The sequence below is a fragment of the Oryx dammah genome, unplaced genomic scaffold, assembly GCF_014754425.2.
Source record: "Oryx dammah isolate SB20612 unplaced genomic scaffold, SCBI_Odam_1.1 HiC_scaffold_17, whole genome shotgun sequence".
In the NCBI taxonomy this organism is placed as follows: Eukaryota; Metazoa; Chordata; class Mammalia; order Artiodactyla; family Bovidae; genus Oryx; species Oryx dammah.
This window is the reverse complement of record NW_024070201.1, coordinates 13,781,398-13,796,805: the sequence shown is the minus strand read 5'-3', so window position 1 is coordinate 13,796,805 and position 15,408 is coordinate 13,781,398. Positions and strand designations below refer to the sequence as shown.

Here is a 15,408-nt window from a genome sequence, read left to right as displayed (position 1 = left end):
TGAGAAAAACAGTGAGTGGAAATACCGCAGTCAATAAATGATACTACGTATTTGGGGGTTTATTTTCAACATCTTTATCTCACTCCCCTGCCCTCTGCCCTCCTCCCCTCCCTTCTTCCTTCTCTCTTCTTGCCTCAAGAAGAAGTCAATTCTGACTCCATGTTGGAATTATTTATTCGACTTGCTTTCCATTGCTTTTATTATTATAATCTTACCTAAAGGCCTGCTTCAGAGAATCCTGCCCCTCTGCCTGACCGTTAAAGTGCCTTAGTTCAGGACCCTGTCCACCTGTGGATGTCAGGAAGAAAGAAATTAACACATCCCCCCCCCCCGCCTGAGGCTTGCCATTCTAGGGGGTATTTGCAAGAGTAATGGCCTTTTTACTTTGTTTCCTCACCTCCCCCCATCTCTGATCTCTGATGCATAAAAGAACCTGGCATCCAGACCCAGGTAAGATAGTTATTTGGAGATATTATTCTGCAATCTCAGTCAGCCAGCCCTCCAAATAAAGTAATTCCTTGCCTCAACACCTCTTGGATTCATCGGCCTGACATGTGGCAAGCAGAGCGAGCTTGACTCAGTAACCCTCTTTTTTCTGACAAGAGCAATCAGATTTTCTTTTGAGAAATTACCTCTTTCCCACTCTTAGTCCATATAGTTTGCTAGTATTAACACTTACTCTGCCTCCGCTGCTGCTGCTGCTAAGTCGCATCAGTCGTGTCCAACTCTGTGCGACCCCGTAGACGGAAGCCCACCAGGCTCCTCTGTCCCTGGGATTCTCCAGGCAAGAATACTGGAGTGGGTTGCCATTTCCTTCTCCATCCTCTGCCTCTAGGGAAAGGCATTTGACTCCGGACTTGCTAATCAGACCTCACCTCTCTGGCCAAAGTGATTGTCGGGGGATGGGGACACGCCCGAATCAAAGCTTGTGAGATGCAGAGTTGGTCACGTGGGACTGGGAGTTACAAGGATTTGTCTAGAGCTTCTAGCAACCATCTTGCCACCATGAAGAGGGGCCTGCCTGAGAATGGGGTCAAGAGAACAGGGCAGCAAAGGTGAGGGACAGAAAAGAAACAATTCTTGATGATGCTGTTACCTGCTGGATTCAGCTGTGCCTAAACCCAGAACTAGCACCTGGCCTTTGTAGTTACGTCCACCAGTAAATTCCTTTCCCCAAGCCTGTCGGAGGTCTTTTTCTCCCTTTTTTCCTTCCTCCTTCTATCCTTTTTGCTGAAAGAACCCTATAAAAAACCTCCCATGTATTTACACAGTCTTTTATATACTATTCTCTCATTCTCCTTTCCTCTTTCTGATAGAATTCTAAGTATTGTAAAAAAGTTTCTACATATTTATGCACATCCTGGCACTAATGATGATTCAATTTGGCAAAAAGAAAACTTAAAATAACAAAAACCCACTTTTAATATTATTGCATGCAGGTCAGAGATGACAGCCTTTAGTTTTAAAAATCTAAGGTCAATATGTTTTCTTAATTCTCATGGTGTGGTGTTTTAGTAATATTATTATTGACAATGAAGTTAATAGTAGGGCATTACCTATACTTCGTCTGTTATAGGAATTTAGGAAGTGTATTTAAAAGATATTATACTGCCATTTAAAACTCACAAAAGTCCATTATTATATATCCAATGAGGTACACTACTCAAAGTATGGAATTTCTTCTCCCTGGTAGGCAAATATTTTATGAAATTCTATGATCTCACAAGAAAATGGCCAATTACTATCACACCCCAGCTTTTGATTTTTAGGACTTGTATTCAGTCCATGGACACCTACATCTATATTACTTTTCTATTTGTCTATAAACAATTTCTGGCTTATTTTTATGAAATCTCATTCTCATATGATTTAATTTTCAAGGAGAAGGATGCTTTGGTAAATAAAGTTGACTAGAAATCTGAAATTTTTCAAAAGGTTGATTGGACAGTGATTCCTGTATTTTGAAAATGATGCTTTGAGTCTTTTTGGTTAACTTTCTACTTAACTTTAGAAAAAAATCAATCACAGACTTTTAGAGTTGGGAAGAAATGAGAATCATCTCAGCCCCAAGTCCTCATTTTAGAGTGAGGAAACACAGTCACAGAGATATAAAATGGAAATAGCAGATACACTGTTTAAGCCTGTGTACTACCTTTGGCAAGCACAGAGGAAGCAGCTGAGCTTTCTCTCTCTTTTCACTCATATATGTCTACCCTCTTTCTTCTCAGGTAGCCTTCCATGGGTACATACTAGGATTCATTTGATAATTTTAGAATTATATATTTCATCTTTATTTTTGTTGTCTTTTACTTTTTTTTTTTGCACTTAAACTGGGTAGATTTTTTGATATATGAATTACATCCCAATGTATCTTTTAAAAGTAAAGTAAGGTTATCAATCATTTGCAGATTATATATGTTGAAAATATATTTCTCCATTTGTCTTATTCCAAGAAAAGAATCCACCTGCAATGCAGGCGCTGAAGGACATGCAGCTTCCGTTTCCTGGGTCAGGAAGATCTGCTGAAGGAGGGCGTAGTAACCCACTCCTGTATTCTTGCCTGGAGAGTTCCATGGACAGACGAGCCTGGCAGGCTACGGTCCATGGGGTTGCAAAGAGTCGGACACAACTGAAGCAGTTTAGCAGGCAGGTAGGCAGTCTTTGTTTAGTACAGAAAAATTAAGTATTTGTGTGATGAAATCTGTTAATCTTTTTTTTTAAATTTTTTTATTGAAGATAATTGCTTTACAGAATTTTGCTGTTTTCTGTCAAACCTCAACATGAATCAGCCATAGATATACATACATCCCCTCCCTTTTGAATCTCCCTTCTGTCTTCTTCCCCACTCCACCCCTCTAGGTTGATACAGAGCCCCTGTTTGAGTTTCCTGAGCCATACAGCAAATTCCCATTGGTTATCTATTTTACATATGGTAATGTAAGTTTCCATGTTACTCTTTCCATACATCTCCCTCTCTCCTCTCCTCTCCCCATGACCATAAGGCTATTCCCTATGTCTGTTTCTCCACTGTTGCCCTGTGAATAAATTCTTCAGTACCATTTTTCTAGGTTCCATATATATGTGTTAGCATACAGTATTTATCTTTCTCTTTGATGCTGATTTTATTTGTTTACAACCTTCCAGAGTCATTGGACAGGCATTGGACATAAAATATCAATTTTATTATTGCTCCATTAATAATGCTAATAAAAAGGATAATGTCACACATCTTTTTTTCGGCAGAGGGTGGAGGGACAAAAGAACCCCAACAACATATTTCAACAGTTGAGCAAGAAAATTTGACAAAATGGTTCGCCTTGTCTCCTGCAAAGGCCCATCTTTCTCTCAATCTACTTGACTCCCAAGAAGGACTGTGTAAATATGCTCAGTGAGGCTGTGTTTCCCTTTTTCGGTGTTCAGTCAGCCTGGCTGACCAAATGCCACACGGCAGCCAGGCAAGGGTTTACCGTGCCTGAGAATTAGGCGATGTTTCTCCAGCATTTGGTAGCTGTTGTGCATGTGGGATCTTAATACAAACTTTCTAAGTGAAATAAAGAATGTTGAAATGAGACAAGTCAGCACTTCACTAGTAGGAGAAGCTTCCCAAAGAATCAATTTGCCCATCAGAACTGTCTGTGATAGTGCAACAGTACTGTTGGTGACTGAAACGTGATTTCATACAAGAGAACCACTGCGGAATTTTTTAAGCTATTTTTTTTAACACATGAAATTATACACGATACAAAATACTTGTCTTACAAGTTGAAAGCTTTACAGTTATGGGTACAGTTACAGTAATGCAAGTAATATTAGTGCATTCACTTAGAACAGAGTTATCTGTCTTCATTGGGCTTAACACAAAGCCAAGAATGAACTATTTGCTTAAATTACTTTCTAGTCTTTGAATTTAAAAAAAAAAAAGGAAAAATTACTTCTACCTCTTGGATACTGTGTCAGAATGATAAGCAGTGCCAACAATTAAGAAGTCTGGTATTTCTATAAAAGGGAGATTGCATTCCCATAGCTTTTAAGTTATAAATCCTGAAGTTTTGGCTGCAAATGTCTATCGAATCATCATTATCTGAGCTTACATCATCTTTGGTAATAGGCTGCCAACAAACAGAAACTATAGACTACACCGTTTTTTTTCCAAAGAATCCTGTATTTTAATGAATAGCTGAATAAATAGACATTAATTATGAAATTCACATTAAGATAGAAGAAAATCCAAACATTCTGATTGCTTTATCTCTTAAATTTGATATCTACTACAAAAACATACTATTTATGTTAGGGTAAAAATAAGCTGAATCACAGGAGTGTAACTGGGACGTGCTGGCAGATATATATATACAGTAACATGGAGGAGCCATAAAACAAAAGTGTTCATATGTACATAATTCTTCCTTACTTTTTTGCATGGAGAAACACTGTTTTATAAAAATGGGAAAAGACACAGTAGACCACATGCAACAGGGACCAATACACTGTGCGCAGCAGAATAATCAAACAAGACACAAGAACTGCGGGATTAAAAAAGGATTTGGGAGCAGGGAAAAAAGCAAAGAGTTGAAACCTGGAATGCTTTCTTACTGAGGTTTCAGAATATAAATTTGTCTAACAAGCCTCTTGATAGTTTTCAAAAGTTCCCACTTGACCATCTAGGGTGAAGAGTAAGAGCTAAAAATAAACCATCATATTATACAAAACTTTGTATATTAGCATACAAAAGGTAACAATTTACTTTTTGTATAAAATATAACCTTTTGATAGTATATTTATTTCACATATGTATAAATATAACCCAAAGAATATGCTTTAAGTATTTCTACCAAAATATTCTTTACAAAAGTTTACAAAACAAGTAATTTATTTATATTTACAACCTAGCACAGAAAAGATTCTGGGCCAGTGATGTTGGTATTATGTAAAAGAAAGAGAGTGCTTCTAGACATTTTAAAGATCACAAGAGGGCTTTGCAGAACTTTCAAAATGTATTCTTTCTAGAACAAGTATCTAAAGAGTTGTTAAATGATTTCAGTTAAATATCTTTTGATACTTGAATACGTGAGTGTATAACTAAACAGGCTAAAGATAACCTGTGTTCCTCTGTAATGAGGAAAATGATAGTAATATTTTGCATGCATCCCAAATCAGCATACATCTTCCCCATTTTACAGCTGATCTGTTACAATTCAGCAGGAACTCTTTCTCTGAAACAGTGCTCTGCCCTGAGGGAGAAAACCTGGATATGAAGGGCCCATCTAGCATGTGGCAATGATTCATCACATCAGGGACAACAGAATGAGCAGACTGCTACTGACAGATCACATTCTATTTAGTTGTTCACCCGAATAATGTGTCTAAATAAGGCCAGATTGGTTTTTTTTTTTGTCTCAATTACACTTTCCTTCAAACCCTATGAAATTGATATATACCCACCATCCCTGGTTCTGACCTTTTGCTTCTTATCTTCAACCAAAACATGACACTTTATAATTTCTGTTTTGGTCTCCAAACTTCCTTTTCTTACAAATCAGTCTCTGACCATCAAAATAAGCAGAGCAGGCCAGGCTCAGTTTCACTCAGCGGGGACACTAACCAGCAGGCATCATCAACAATAAGCAACACTTCAGGTTATTTGTGGCTAATACATCTCCTTTAAAGCAATGCCCAATGGAGTGTTTTCTCTTTTAAACAGTGAAATCTGATGCAGACTGGTGTGCCCTAATATTTCAGTACGCTTAGGACAGACCATAACTGAAGCTTAAGATTCAGAAACTGGGTTCGGAAAAAAAGTTGACCAGCTCTGTGTTCCTGTTCCTCACTAAACACAGCATCTTGCTGAAGTACAGGATAGGTGGGAAAATGGAAAAAGTGAGGGATGAATCTGGGGAAGAAATTCTAGAGTCCACTGGATATTCTCTGTGTTCTCCACTTTTCCCTTACTTCGGACACTGGTTACTCCAGATAAATCTATAACATTTCAACCTACCCTGGAAGTTTTAAGAAACCTAAATGAAAAGATGGACTGGAGAGGTTAAACCACACATACACCTGTTGGAGGAGATTAAGGAATTTGCTGCTTGTTGCTTGGAACTAGTACCTCTGCATGACATGGGGTTTAAACAAGCTACAAGTTCTATTACTTTTCTTTCAGGGAGAAAAGGAGCTTGGGAAGCCTATTTTACACAACTAATTGTACATCAACATCACCGTTCTGTTTGGATAAACTGGATACTGTCCTGGGGTTTAGACAGGCAAAGGTGATCCCAATGTTTTACTTCCAGGTTTGAAATTTAAAACAAGCATTTGGATCAAAACATTCACCACTACAGTTAACTCTCCGCTTTCCATTTTTAAGCCAAGGTATCTTCCTAGAGTCCAACTAAAAGTCAACAGTTTGGCCCTTCCAGAGTCCTTGTAAAATACTGCCTTCTAGTGCTTGGAGTTTGTGAACTGTCTCCCTCTTCTCTTCTAGGAGTTGTTCCCCAAGATTTCATCAAGATTGATGTCTTTCATCCAGTCATCATTACCAGGCTCTGTCTTCAATAAAGAATCTATGAAATCAGCATCACTGTTTAGGGCAGGGCCCATGTTATCAGTCTGCTGGTTGAGAAAGTCAAAAGCTAAGTCGTTGCCATGGTCAGTTCCTTGAAATGCCCTGGAACTTTGGTTGGGTGAAGGAAAACCGCCAGCTGCCAGGGAGGGTGGCTGGCTGACTGTCCTTGACTGGCTCAGCCCTGTCCCTGCCTGATTCATAGTCGGCAAAAGCTGTGTGCTTAGCTGATTTGGTCTGAGATTCAGACTTCGGAGCGGACCCATGTTTTGTCCGTTTAGTGTCTGGCTCATTTGGTTCATGGGTCTCATTTGCACTGCTGGTGTTAACTGATTAGAAGGAGCCACTGCTCTCTGGGAAAACTGCTGGCTACCTACCGCCTGTTGCAGTGACTGGTTTGGAGCATAGGCTGTAGTCGTGCCCGAGGGGAAGCGCACTCCTGTAGACTTCAGCGCCTCCTGTTGTTTGGCTGTTGCCTCTTGAGAGGCCCAGTTTGGTGCTGCTGTGTTGGATGTGATCATTACATTCGACGTTCTCTGTGCTGGCATGCTGGCCATGCTGTGGGTTAAATTTGGTCTTAATTGTTGCGAGTTGCCAACAGATCCAGCCCCAAAAGTGGCCACGTTATTATTACTATTATTACTGGGCCCTAAAGTGGGTGGCCGTGGCATCAGAGGGTTGTTCTGATTTGCTATCAGTTGGTTTGGGTTTCTTGGTTGGGTCAGTTGATTCATTCCTGAAGTGACGCTGTATGTGCTGGGCTGACTGCAAGGCAGGTTCCCATATATCCCTATGTTCTGAACGGCTGTGGGTAAGGATGGCATCCGTGTATGAGAAGTAGACATGAGGCTAGAATTTGGAGTTAAGATGGTGTGCGTTGAAACTGGGTTTGCCAAACCCTGGTTAGAGTTTAAACTCACTGTTGATGAGCCACCTAAGAAAAAGAAGATAATTATGTTAGTTCATAACAGCAGGTTATCTCCTCTCTTACAGCAGTTGACAATAGCTTATCAGCTCTGAGACTGCCTCTGGGTGAAAGAACAAAGTAAGAGAAAAAATCATCACAGCATATTACATAAAAGGAATAAGACAGCTTTTGGGGGGAAGTATCACCCTAAGTTATCCCTTGGTCAAGAGTTTACACGATAGAAAAAAGAATGAAATAGAATGGTTCTATTTTTTAGGCTTTATTCTCCTTCTGGAAACACTGAGGAATGATAGTCAATCTTCCATTTTGAATTACCTTTACTATGTTTCAAGATCAAAGACTACAACTTTGACTTCCCAACTGTCGTAAAATCATTGCTACTGGTTGCCCCAGGGTCCAGATTAGGACAGGTGGATGTATCTTACACATGGCTACTAGACCAATAGTCCAAATCAGTGGCCTTGAAAATCATGTCCAGTTTTCATCTCTATCATCCCCACTCAAGAATTTGCCACAAGACGGGTAAATTCCCATCTCTTCAAACTTTTGGAATTCAGTGTAATCCCTGCTCCAGTGATTATTTCCATACAGAGAGTAGTCTGCTCTAGGAGGTATAGTTATCATGGCATTGTTATCCATACACCATGAGCTACTTCCACTCATGCCATTTCCTTCTTACATGATGCCCTTCTTACTTCACCAAGCCCTATCTTTTCTTCAAAGGCTCAGGCCAAGGTCCAGGCTCCTTCGTTAAGCTTTCCCTGATATTCCAGCCTCCTCTCTCAAGCAGCGTTTGCTCTTTCAAGTTTTACTTAGCATTTAGCTTCTGTACTGGGAAATCCATGGAGCTGCAGTTGAGGCTACATTGATGCCTGTAAATAACATTGAATGTGAGACTGTTCAATCACAGCCTGCTAAATAGGGAGGCTCCACCTATCAGACAGTGATTGATCAATACACTGAAACCTTCCTGGCTTGAGGAGGTTAAAAGCATCACGGGAAAGACACCCTGAGAGGTAAAAATGGAATGCCAGAAAGGTAAATAAAAGTGCCTGCTAGATGATAAGTTCCATGAGAGAAAGAATTTTTGCCTGTTTTGTTCACTATCATATTCTCTAACTGTAGTGGATGGTGCATTCAATTAATAATTATTGAATGAATGAATGAGACAATGAAACAAAGCTATAACTTGGAAATCAGAGATCCTGAGAAACAGATCATTTAGACACATATGAAAATCAGAATGGCAGTGTGTGAAAAGAGAATGGCTGCAATTATAACCCGAGGCCATCCCCTACTGCTTGAGGACAGCTAGCATGGTACACACCTTGAAAGACAGAAGTCCTTGCTGTTTGTTTAAAAATCCCTGCTGCTAGACTACATTCCTCTTGAAGCAGGAGCAGTCTCTTGTGTCTCCCTGTCTCTCCAGGTTTAGCACAGGGCCCTGTGTGTGTTTGCAGGGCAGTGTTTAATGAAGAGGGATCAGAGTCAGATAGGAGATACTTGGACAATAACTCAGAGTTCACAGGCTGCTAATGACATTAAGCAATACCATCTTGGTATCTGGAGGTTTCATGAAAAGGCAATTTGGATCAAATTACAGAAATGCTATGGAAACACTTTAGAGCCTTTAAAAATCACTCCCTGTAGACGCCCCCTATTTTAACAATATGCTCTGAAAAGGTTTGTGAGTAGAGCCGTGGTTTTTTTTTATTTTTTCCAAAACATTTATTGTTAGGGTCACTTAGGCAGCAAACATCTGCGGTGACATTACCATAGAAAAAAGTTTTCAAAAATTCAACTAAATTCAGCTTTCCAAAGGTGATATAGCCTGTAAGAGCAAAGTCTAGGCTGGTGATGGCAACAGAGTGAACATGTTATATTAAGAAGACATCTTTCAAAAGTTGATGTATTTGGTTGGTGTTATTAAGTCTTTTTTTTTCTTTTCAAAATTTGTACCCTTTATTTAGGTTACCTTACACTCTTAAAATTATTCATTTATTTATCATTCAAAGTATTTTTTAAATGGGAGTATAATTGCTTTACAGTGTGTGCACACACATTATTTATTAAAATTTATTAATTATTTATCATTCAAAGTATCTTTTAAATTGGTGTATAAGTGCTTTACAATGTTGTCTTAGTTTCTGCTGTACAACATGAATCAAGCCTCCCTCCCCCTCCCCCATCCTATCCCTCTTGAAAGCTATATTTTTAAACAATCAGAAAAGAGAGAATTTCCATAAAGATCACAAAATATTAATCACAGTTACTATTTAGAAGCTCCTGATATGTGGTAGAAATTGTTCTAGGTGTTTTTCATACAGCATTTCTAAGATTAACATTTGGCCGAAATGACTATTATTGTCCTGAGATTGAAATAAAGAATGTTAAAAGAGTTTGTGTTGTGCTTGATGTTTATTTCATTCTTAGAAGACACGGGAAATACAGCACTCGAGAGCAGTGATTCTTACCCATCTGGGAGTTAGCAGTTAGATGCTAAGGATGCCTCCCTTACCAAATGCCCATATACACTGTGGAAGAGACTTCGGGGTCTCAATAACCAACCTCCATGTCTTCCTTAGAAACACAGCCTTCATTTTGCAGCCATGTGGCCAGCTGAAAAGCCACAATTTGCCAATCTTCTTTGCTGGTGGGGTGGGGGTGGGGGGATCCATGTGAATAAATTCTGGCTAAAGGCAGAAGTTACTAGTTGAGTATCCCCAAAAAACCTACTTTGAAAGGGGAATCTGATTCATTTGGAAGGCCATTTTACCTTTTCCTTTCATCTTTCTACCTGGAATATGGACATGAAGCTGGGCGATGTGGTGGCCACCAGGCAACCCTTACAATGGAAGCTACACGCTCAAGAAGGCAGAATAGAAAACAAAGAAGCCTGGACCCCTGACAACACCATAGAGCCACCAGCCAGCCTCTCCCTGCTCTCGCTGGGAATCTCATATGGCTGGGAAAAGAAAAGCCCAAACATTCGCTTCGAATGTGACATAATATTTCAAAGTGCGCTTAGCTTACCCCAAGCCCACTGGTGGGCAAAGAAGCCTGTGGTATAAGAAGCCATGCTCCATATAAAACCCATCTCGTCATTCAACCTCCTTAAGGACAGACTCAAACAGAGAATCCTGTTTTTCCTCTGAGGCAAAGCAATCTTAGAGAATGGAACACATATATCCCATTCCTAACTGTAGTGGAAGGAGGCAATCTGGTGCATTTGAAGGAGTTTAAAGAAAGTAGAACAACATATTGATTACTACACTTAACAGGATCAGAAAATAGTAATGAACAGAAATATTCACAGCCCCTCCCTCTTTAGAGCACGTCCTTTATGGTTTCCTGGACAGATGACAGATGAAGATAACAGGTAAAGCAGAGAGAATCTGGGACACTCAAGGACAAGCTTAATTTACATGAGAAGGTCCAGGTTCTGGACAGAAAAGACTGGAATAGATTCTGACTAGGAGAAAGCAGGGGCCGCACAGGCTAGGTTTGAGAGAGGTTTTTTAGAGTTCAGAGAGTGGAAGGAGAGAGATTTTAGGGGTAGTGTCTGTCATCTATGTTATATTGGGAGATCCATTAAGAAGTTTTGCTTTATATATACATCAGTTCACTTCAGTCGCTCAGTCGTGTCTGATTCTTTGTGACCCCATGAATCACAGCACACCAGGCCTCCCTGTCCATCACTAACTCCCAGAGTTTACCCAAACTCAGGTTCATCAAGTCCATGATGCCATCCAGCCATCTCATCCTCTGTCGTCCCCTTCTCCTCCTGCCCCCAATCCCTCCCAGCATCAGGATCTTTTCCAATGAGTCAAATCTTCGCATGAGGTGGCCAAAGTATTGGAGTTTCAGCTTTAGCATCAGTCCTTCCAATGAACACCCAGGACTGATCTCCTTCAGAATGGACTGGTTGGATCTCCTTGCAGTCCAAGGGACTCTCAAGAGTCTTTTCCAACACCACAGTTCAAAAGCATCAATTTTTCGGTGCTCAGCTTTCTTCACAGTCCAAATCTCACATCCATACATGACCACTGGAAAAACCATAGCCTTGACGAGATGAACCTTTGTTGGCAAAGTAATGTCTCTACTTTTCAACATGCTATCTAGGTTGGTCATAACTTTCCTTCCAAGGAGTAAGCGTCTTTTAATTTCATGGCTGCAGTCACCATCTGCAGTGATTTTGGAGCCCCCCAAAATAAAGTCTGACACTGTTTCCCATCTATTTCCCATGAAGACATGGGACCAGATGCCATGATCTTAGTTTTCTGAATGTTATATACACAGCTTTATATATACATATATATATATTTGGCTGCACTAAATCTTAGTTGCAGCAGGCCAACTCCTCACTGAGACACGTGGGATTTTAATTCCCCTCATCCAAGGTAGGAGCAGCGGCTGCACTTTGCTGGAGCAGCTGTGAAGAGATATCCCACATCCAAGGTAAGAGAAACCCAAGTAACACAGTAGGTGTTGCAAGAGGGCATCAGAGGGCAGACACACTGAAACCATACTCACAGAAAACTAGTCAATCTAATCACACTAGGACCACAGCCTTGTCTAACTCAGTGAAACTAAGCCATGCCCATGGGGCTACCCAAGATGGGCGGGCATGGTGGAGAGGTCTGACAGAATGTGGTCCACTGGAGAAGGGAATGGCAAACCACTTCAGTATTCTTGCCTTGAGAACCCCAGGAACAGTATGAAAAGGCAAAATGATAGGATACTGAAAGAGTAACTCCCCAGGTCATTAGGTGCCCAATATGCTACTGGAGATCAGTGGAGAAATAACTCCAGAGAGAATGAAGGGATGGAGCCAAAGCAAAACCAACACTCAGTTGTCAATGTGACTGGTGATAGAAGCAAGGTCCAATGCTGTAAAGAGCAATATTGCATAGGAACCTGGAATGTCAGGTCCATGAATCAAGGCAAATTGGAAGTGGTCAAACAGGAGATGGCAAGAGTGAATGTTGACATTCTAGGAATCAGCGAACTAAAATGGACTGGAATGGGTGAATTTAACTCAGATGACCATTATATCTACTACTGCGGGCAGGAATCCCTTAGAAGAAATGGACTAACCATCATGGTCAACAAAAGAGCCTGAAATACAGTACTTGGATGCAATCTCAAAAACGAGAGAATGATCTCTGTTTGTTTCCAAGGCAAACCATTCAATATCACAGTAATCCATGTCTATGCCCCAACCAGTAACGCTGAAGTTGAATGGTTCTATGAAGACCTACAAGACCTTTTAGAACTAACACCCAAAAAAGATATCCTTTTCATTATAGGGGACTGGAACGCAAAAGTAGGAAGTTAAGAAACACCTAGAGTAACAGGCAAATTTGGCCTTGGAATGCGGAATGAAGCAGGGCAAAGACTAATAGAGTTTTGCCAAGGAAATGCACTGGTCATAGCAAACACCCTCTCCCAACAACACAAGAGAAGACTCTACACATGGACATCACCAGATGGTCAATACCAAAAGCAGACTGATTAGATTCTTTGCAGCCAAAGATGGAGAAGCTCTATACTGTCAACAAAAACAAGACCAGGAGCTGACTGTGGCTCAGATCATGAACTCCTTATTGCCAAATTCAGACTTAAATTGAAGAAAGTAGGGAAAACCACTAGACCATTCAGGTATGACCTAAATCAAATCCCTTATGATTATACAGTGGAAGTGAGAAATAGATTTAAGGGACTAGATCTGATAGATAGAGTGCCTGATGAACTATGGACGGAGGTTCATGACAGGGATCAAGACCATCCCCATGGAAAAGAAATGCAAAAAAGCAAAACGGCTGTCTGGGGAGGCATTACAAATAGCTGTGAAAAGAAGAGAAGCGAAAAGCAAAGGAGAAAAGGAAAGATATAAGCATCTGAATGCAGAGTTCCAAAGAATAGCAGGAAGAGATAAGAAAGCCTTCCTCAGCGATCAATGCAAAGAAATAGAGGAAAACAACAGAATGGGAAAGACTAGAGATCTCTTCAAGAAAATTAGAGATACCAAGGGACCATTTCATGCAAAGATTGGCTCGATAAAGGACAGAAATGGTTTGGACCTAACAGAAGCAGAAGCTATTAAGAAGAGGTGGCAAGAATACACAGAAGAACTGTACAAAAAGGATCTTCACGACCCAGATAATCATGATGGTGATCACTCACGTAGAGCCAGACATCCTGGAATGTGAAGTCAAGTGGGCCTTAGAAAGCCTCACTACGAACAAAGCTAGTGGAGGTGACGGAATTCCAGTTGAGCTGTTTCAAATCCTGAAAGATGATGTTGTGAAAGTGCTGCACTCAATATGCCAGCAAATTTGGAAAACTCAGCAGTGGCCACAGGACTGGAAAAGGTCAGTTTTCATTCCAATCCCAAAGAAAGGCAATGTCAAAGAATGCTCAAACTACCGCACAACTGCACTCATCTCACACGCTAGTAAAGTAATACTCAAAATTCTCTAAGCCAGGCTTCAGCAATACGTGAACCGTGAACTTCCAGATGTTCAAGCTGGTTTTAGAAAAGGCAGAGGAACCAGAGATCAAATTGCCAACATCTGCTGGATCATTGAAAAAGCAAGAGAGTTCCAGAAAAACATCTATTTCTGCTTTATTGACTATGCCAAAGCCTTTGACTGTGTGGATCACAATAAACTGGAAAATTCTGAAAGAGATGGGAATACCAGAGCACCTGACCTGCCTCTTGAGAAACCTATATGCAGGTCAGGAAGCAACGGTTAGAACTGGACATGGAACAATAGACTGGTTCCAAATAGGAAAAGGAGTACGTCAAGGCTGTATATTGTCACCCTGCTTATTTAACTTTTTTTTTTAAATTTTACTTTATTTTACTTTAGAATACTGTATTGGTTTTGCCATACATCAACATGAATCCACCACGGGTGTACACGTGTTCCCAATCACGAAGCCCCTCCCTCCTCCCTCCCCATACCATCCCTCTGGGTCATCCCAGTGCACCAGCCCCAAGCATCCTGTATCCTGCATCGAACCTAGACTGGCGATTCGTTTCTTATATGATATTATACAGGTTTTAATGCCATTCTTCCAAATATTCCCACCCTCTCCCTCTCCCACAGAGTCCAAAAGACTGTTCTATACATCTGTGTCTCTTTTGCTGTCTCGCATACAGGGTTATCGTTACCATCTTTATAAATTCCATGTATATGTGTTAGTATACTGTATTGGTGTTTTTCTTTCTGGCTTAGTTCACTCCGTATAATAGGCTCCAGTTTCATCCACCTCATTAAAACTGATTCAAATGTATTCTTTTTAATGGCTGAGTAATACTCCATTGTGCACATGTACCACAGCTTTCTTATTCAGTCATCTGCTAATGGACACCTAGGTTGCTTCCATGTCCTGGCCATTATGAACAGTGCTGTGATGAGACCAAGTAACCTTGTTTATTTAACTTATATGCAGAGTAACTCATGAGATACACTGGGCTAGAAGAAGCACAAGTTGGAATCAAGAATGCCAGAAGAAATATCAATAACCTCAGATATTTAGATGACACCACCCTTATGGCAGAAAGTGAACAGGAACCTCTTGATGAAAGTGAAAGTGGAGAGTGAAAAAGTTGGCTTAAAGCTCAACATTCAGAAAATGAAGATCATGGCATCTGGTCTCATCACTTCATGGGAAACAGATGGGGAGACAGTGTCAGACTTTATTTTGGGGGGCTCCAAAATCACTGCAGATGGTGACTGCAGCCATGAAATTAAAAGATGCTTACTCCTTGGAAGGAAAGTTATGACCAACCTAGATAGCATGTTGAAAAGCAGAGACATTACTTTGCTAACAAAGGCCCATCTAGTCAAGGCTATGGGTTTTCCAGTGGTCATGTATGGATGTGAGATTTGGACTGTGAAGAAAGCTGAGT

At 40.5% G+C, this 15,408-nt stretch overlaps 1 protein-coding gene across 1 annotated transcript in view; it reads right to left on the bottom strand.

Moving 5' to 3' along the window:
* Window positions 1–5,392: 5,392 nt before the first annotated feature.
* MAML2 (mastermind like transcriptional coactivator 2) overlaps window positions 5,393–15,408 on the bottom strand; it is a 409,143-nt gene continuing 399,127 nt past the window's right edge. The window contains exon 6 of the mRNA XM_040257878.1: window positions 5,393–7,493. Within this exon, the coding sequence (XP_040113812.1) occupies window positions 6,478–7,493 (1,016 nt within the window). The 3' untranslated portion in view covers window positions 5,393–6,477. The remainder of the gene's footprint in view (window positions 7,494–15,408) is intronic.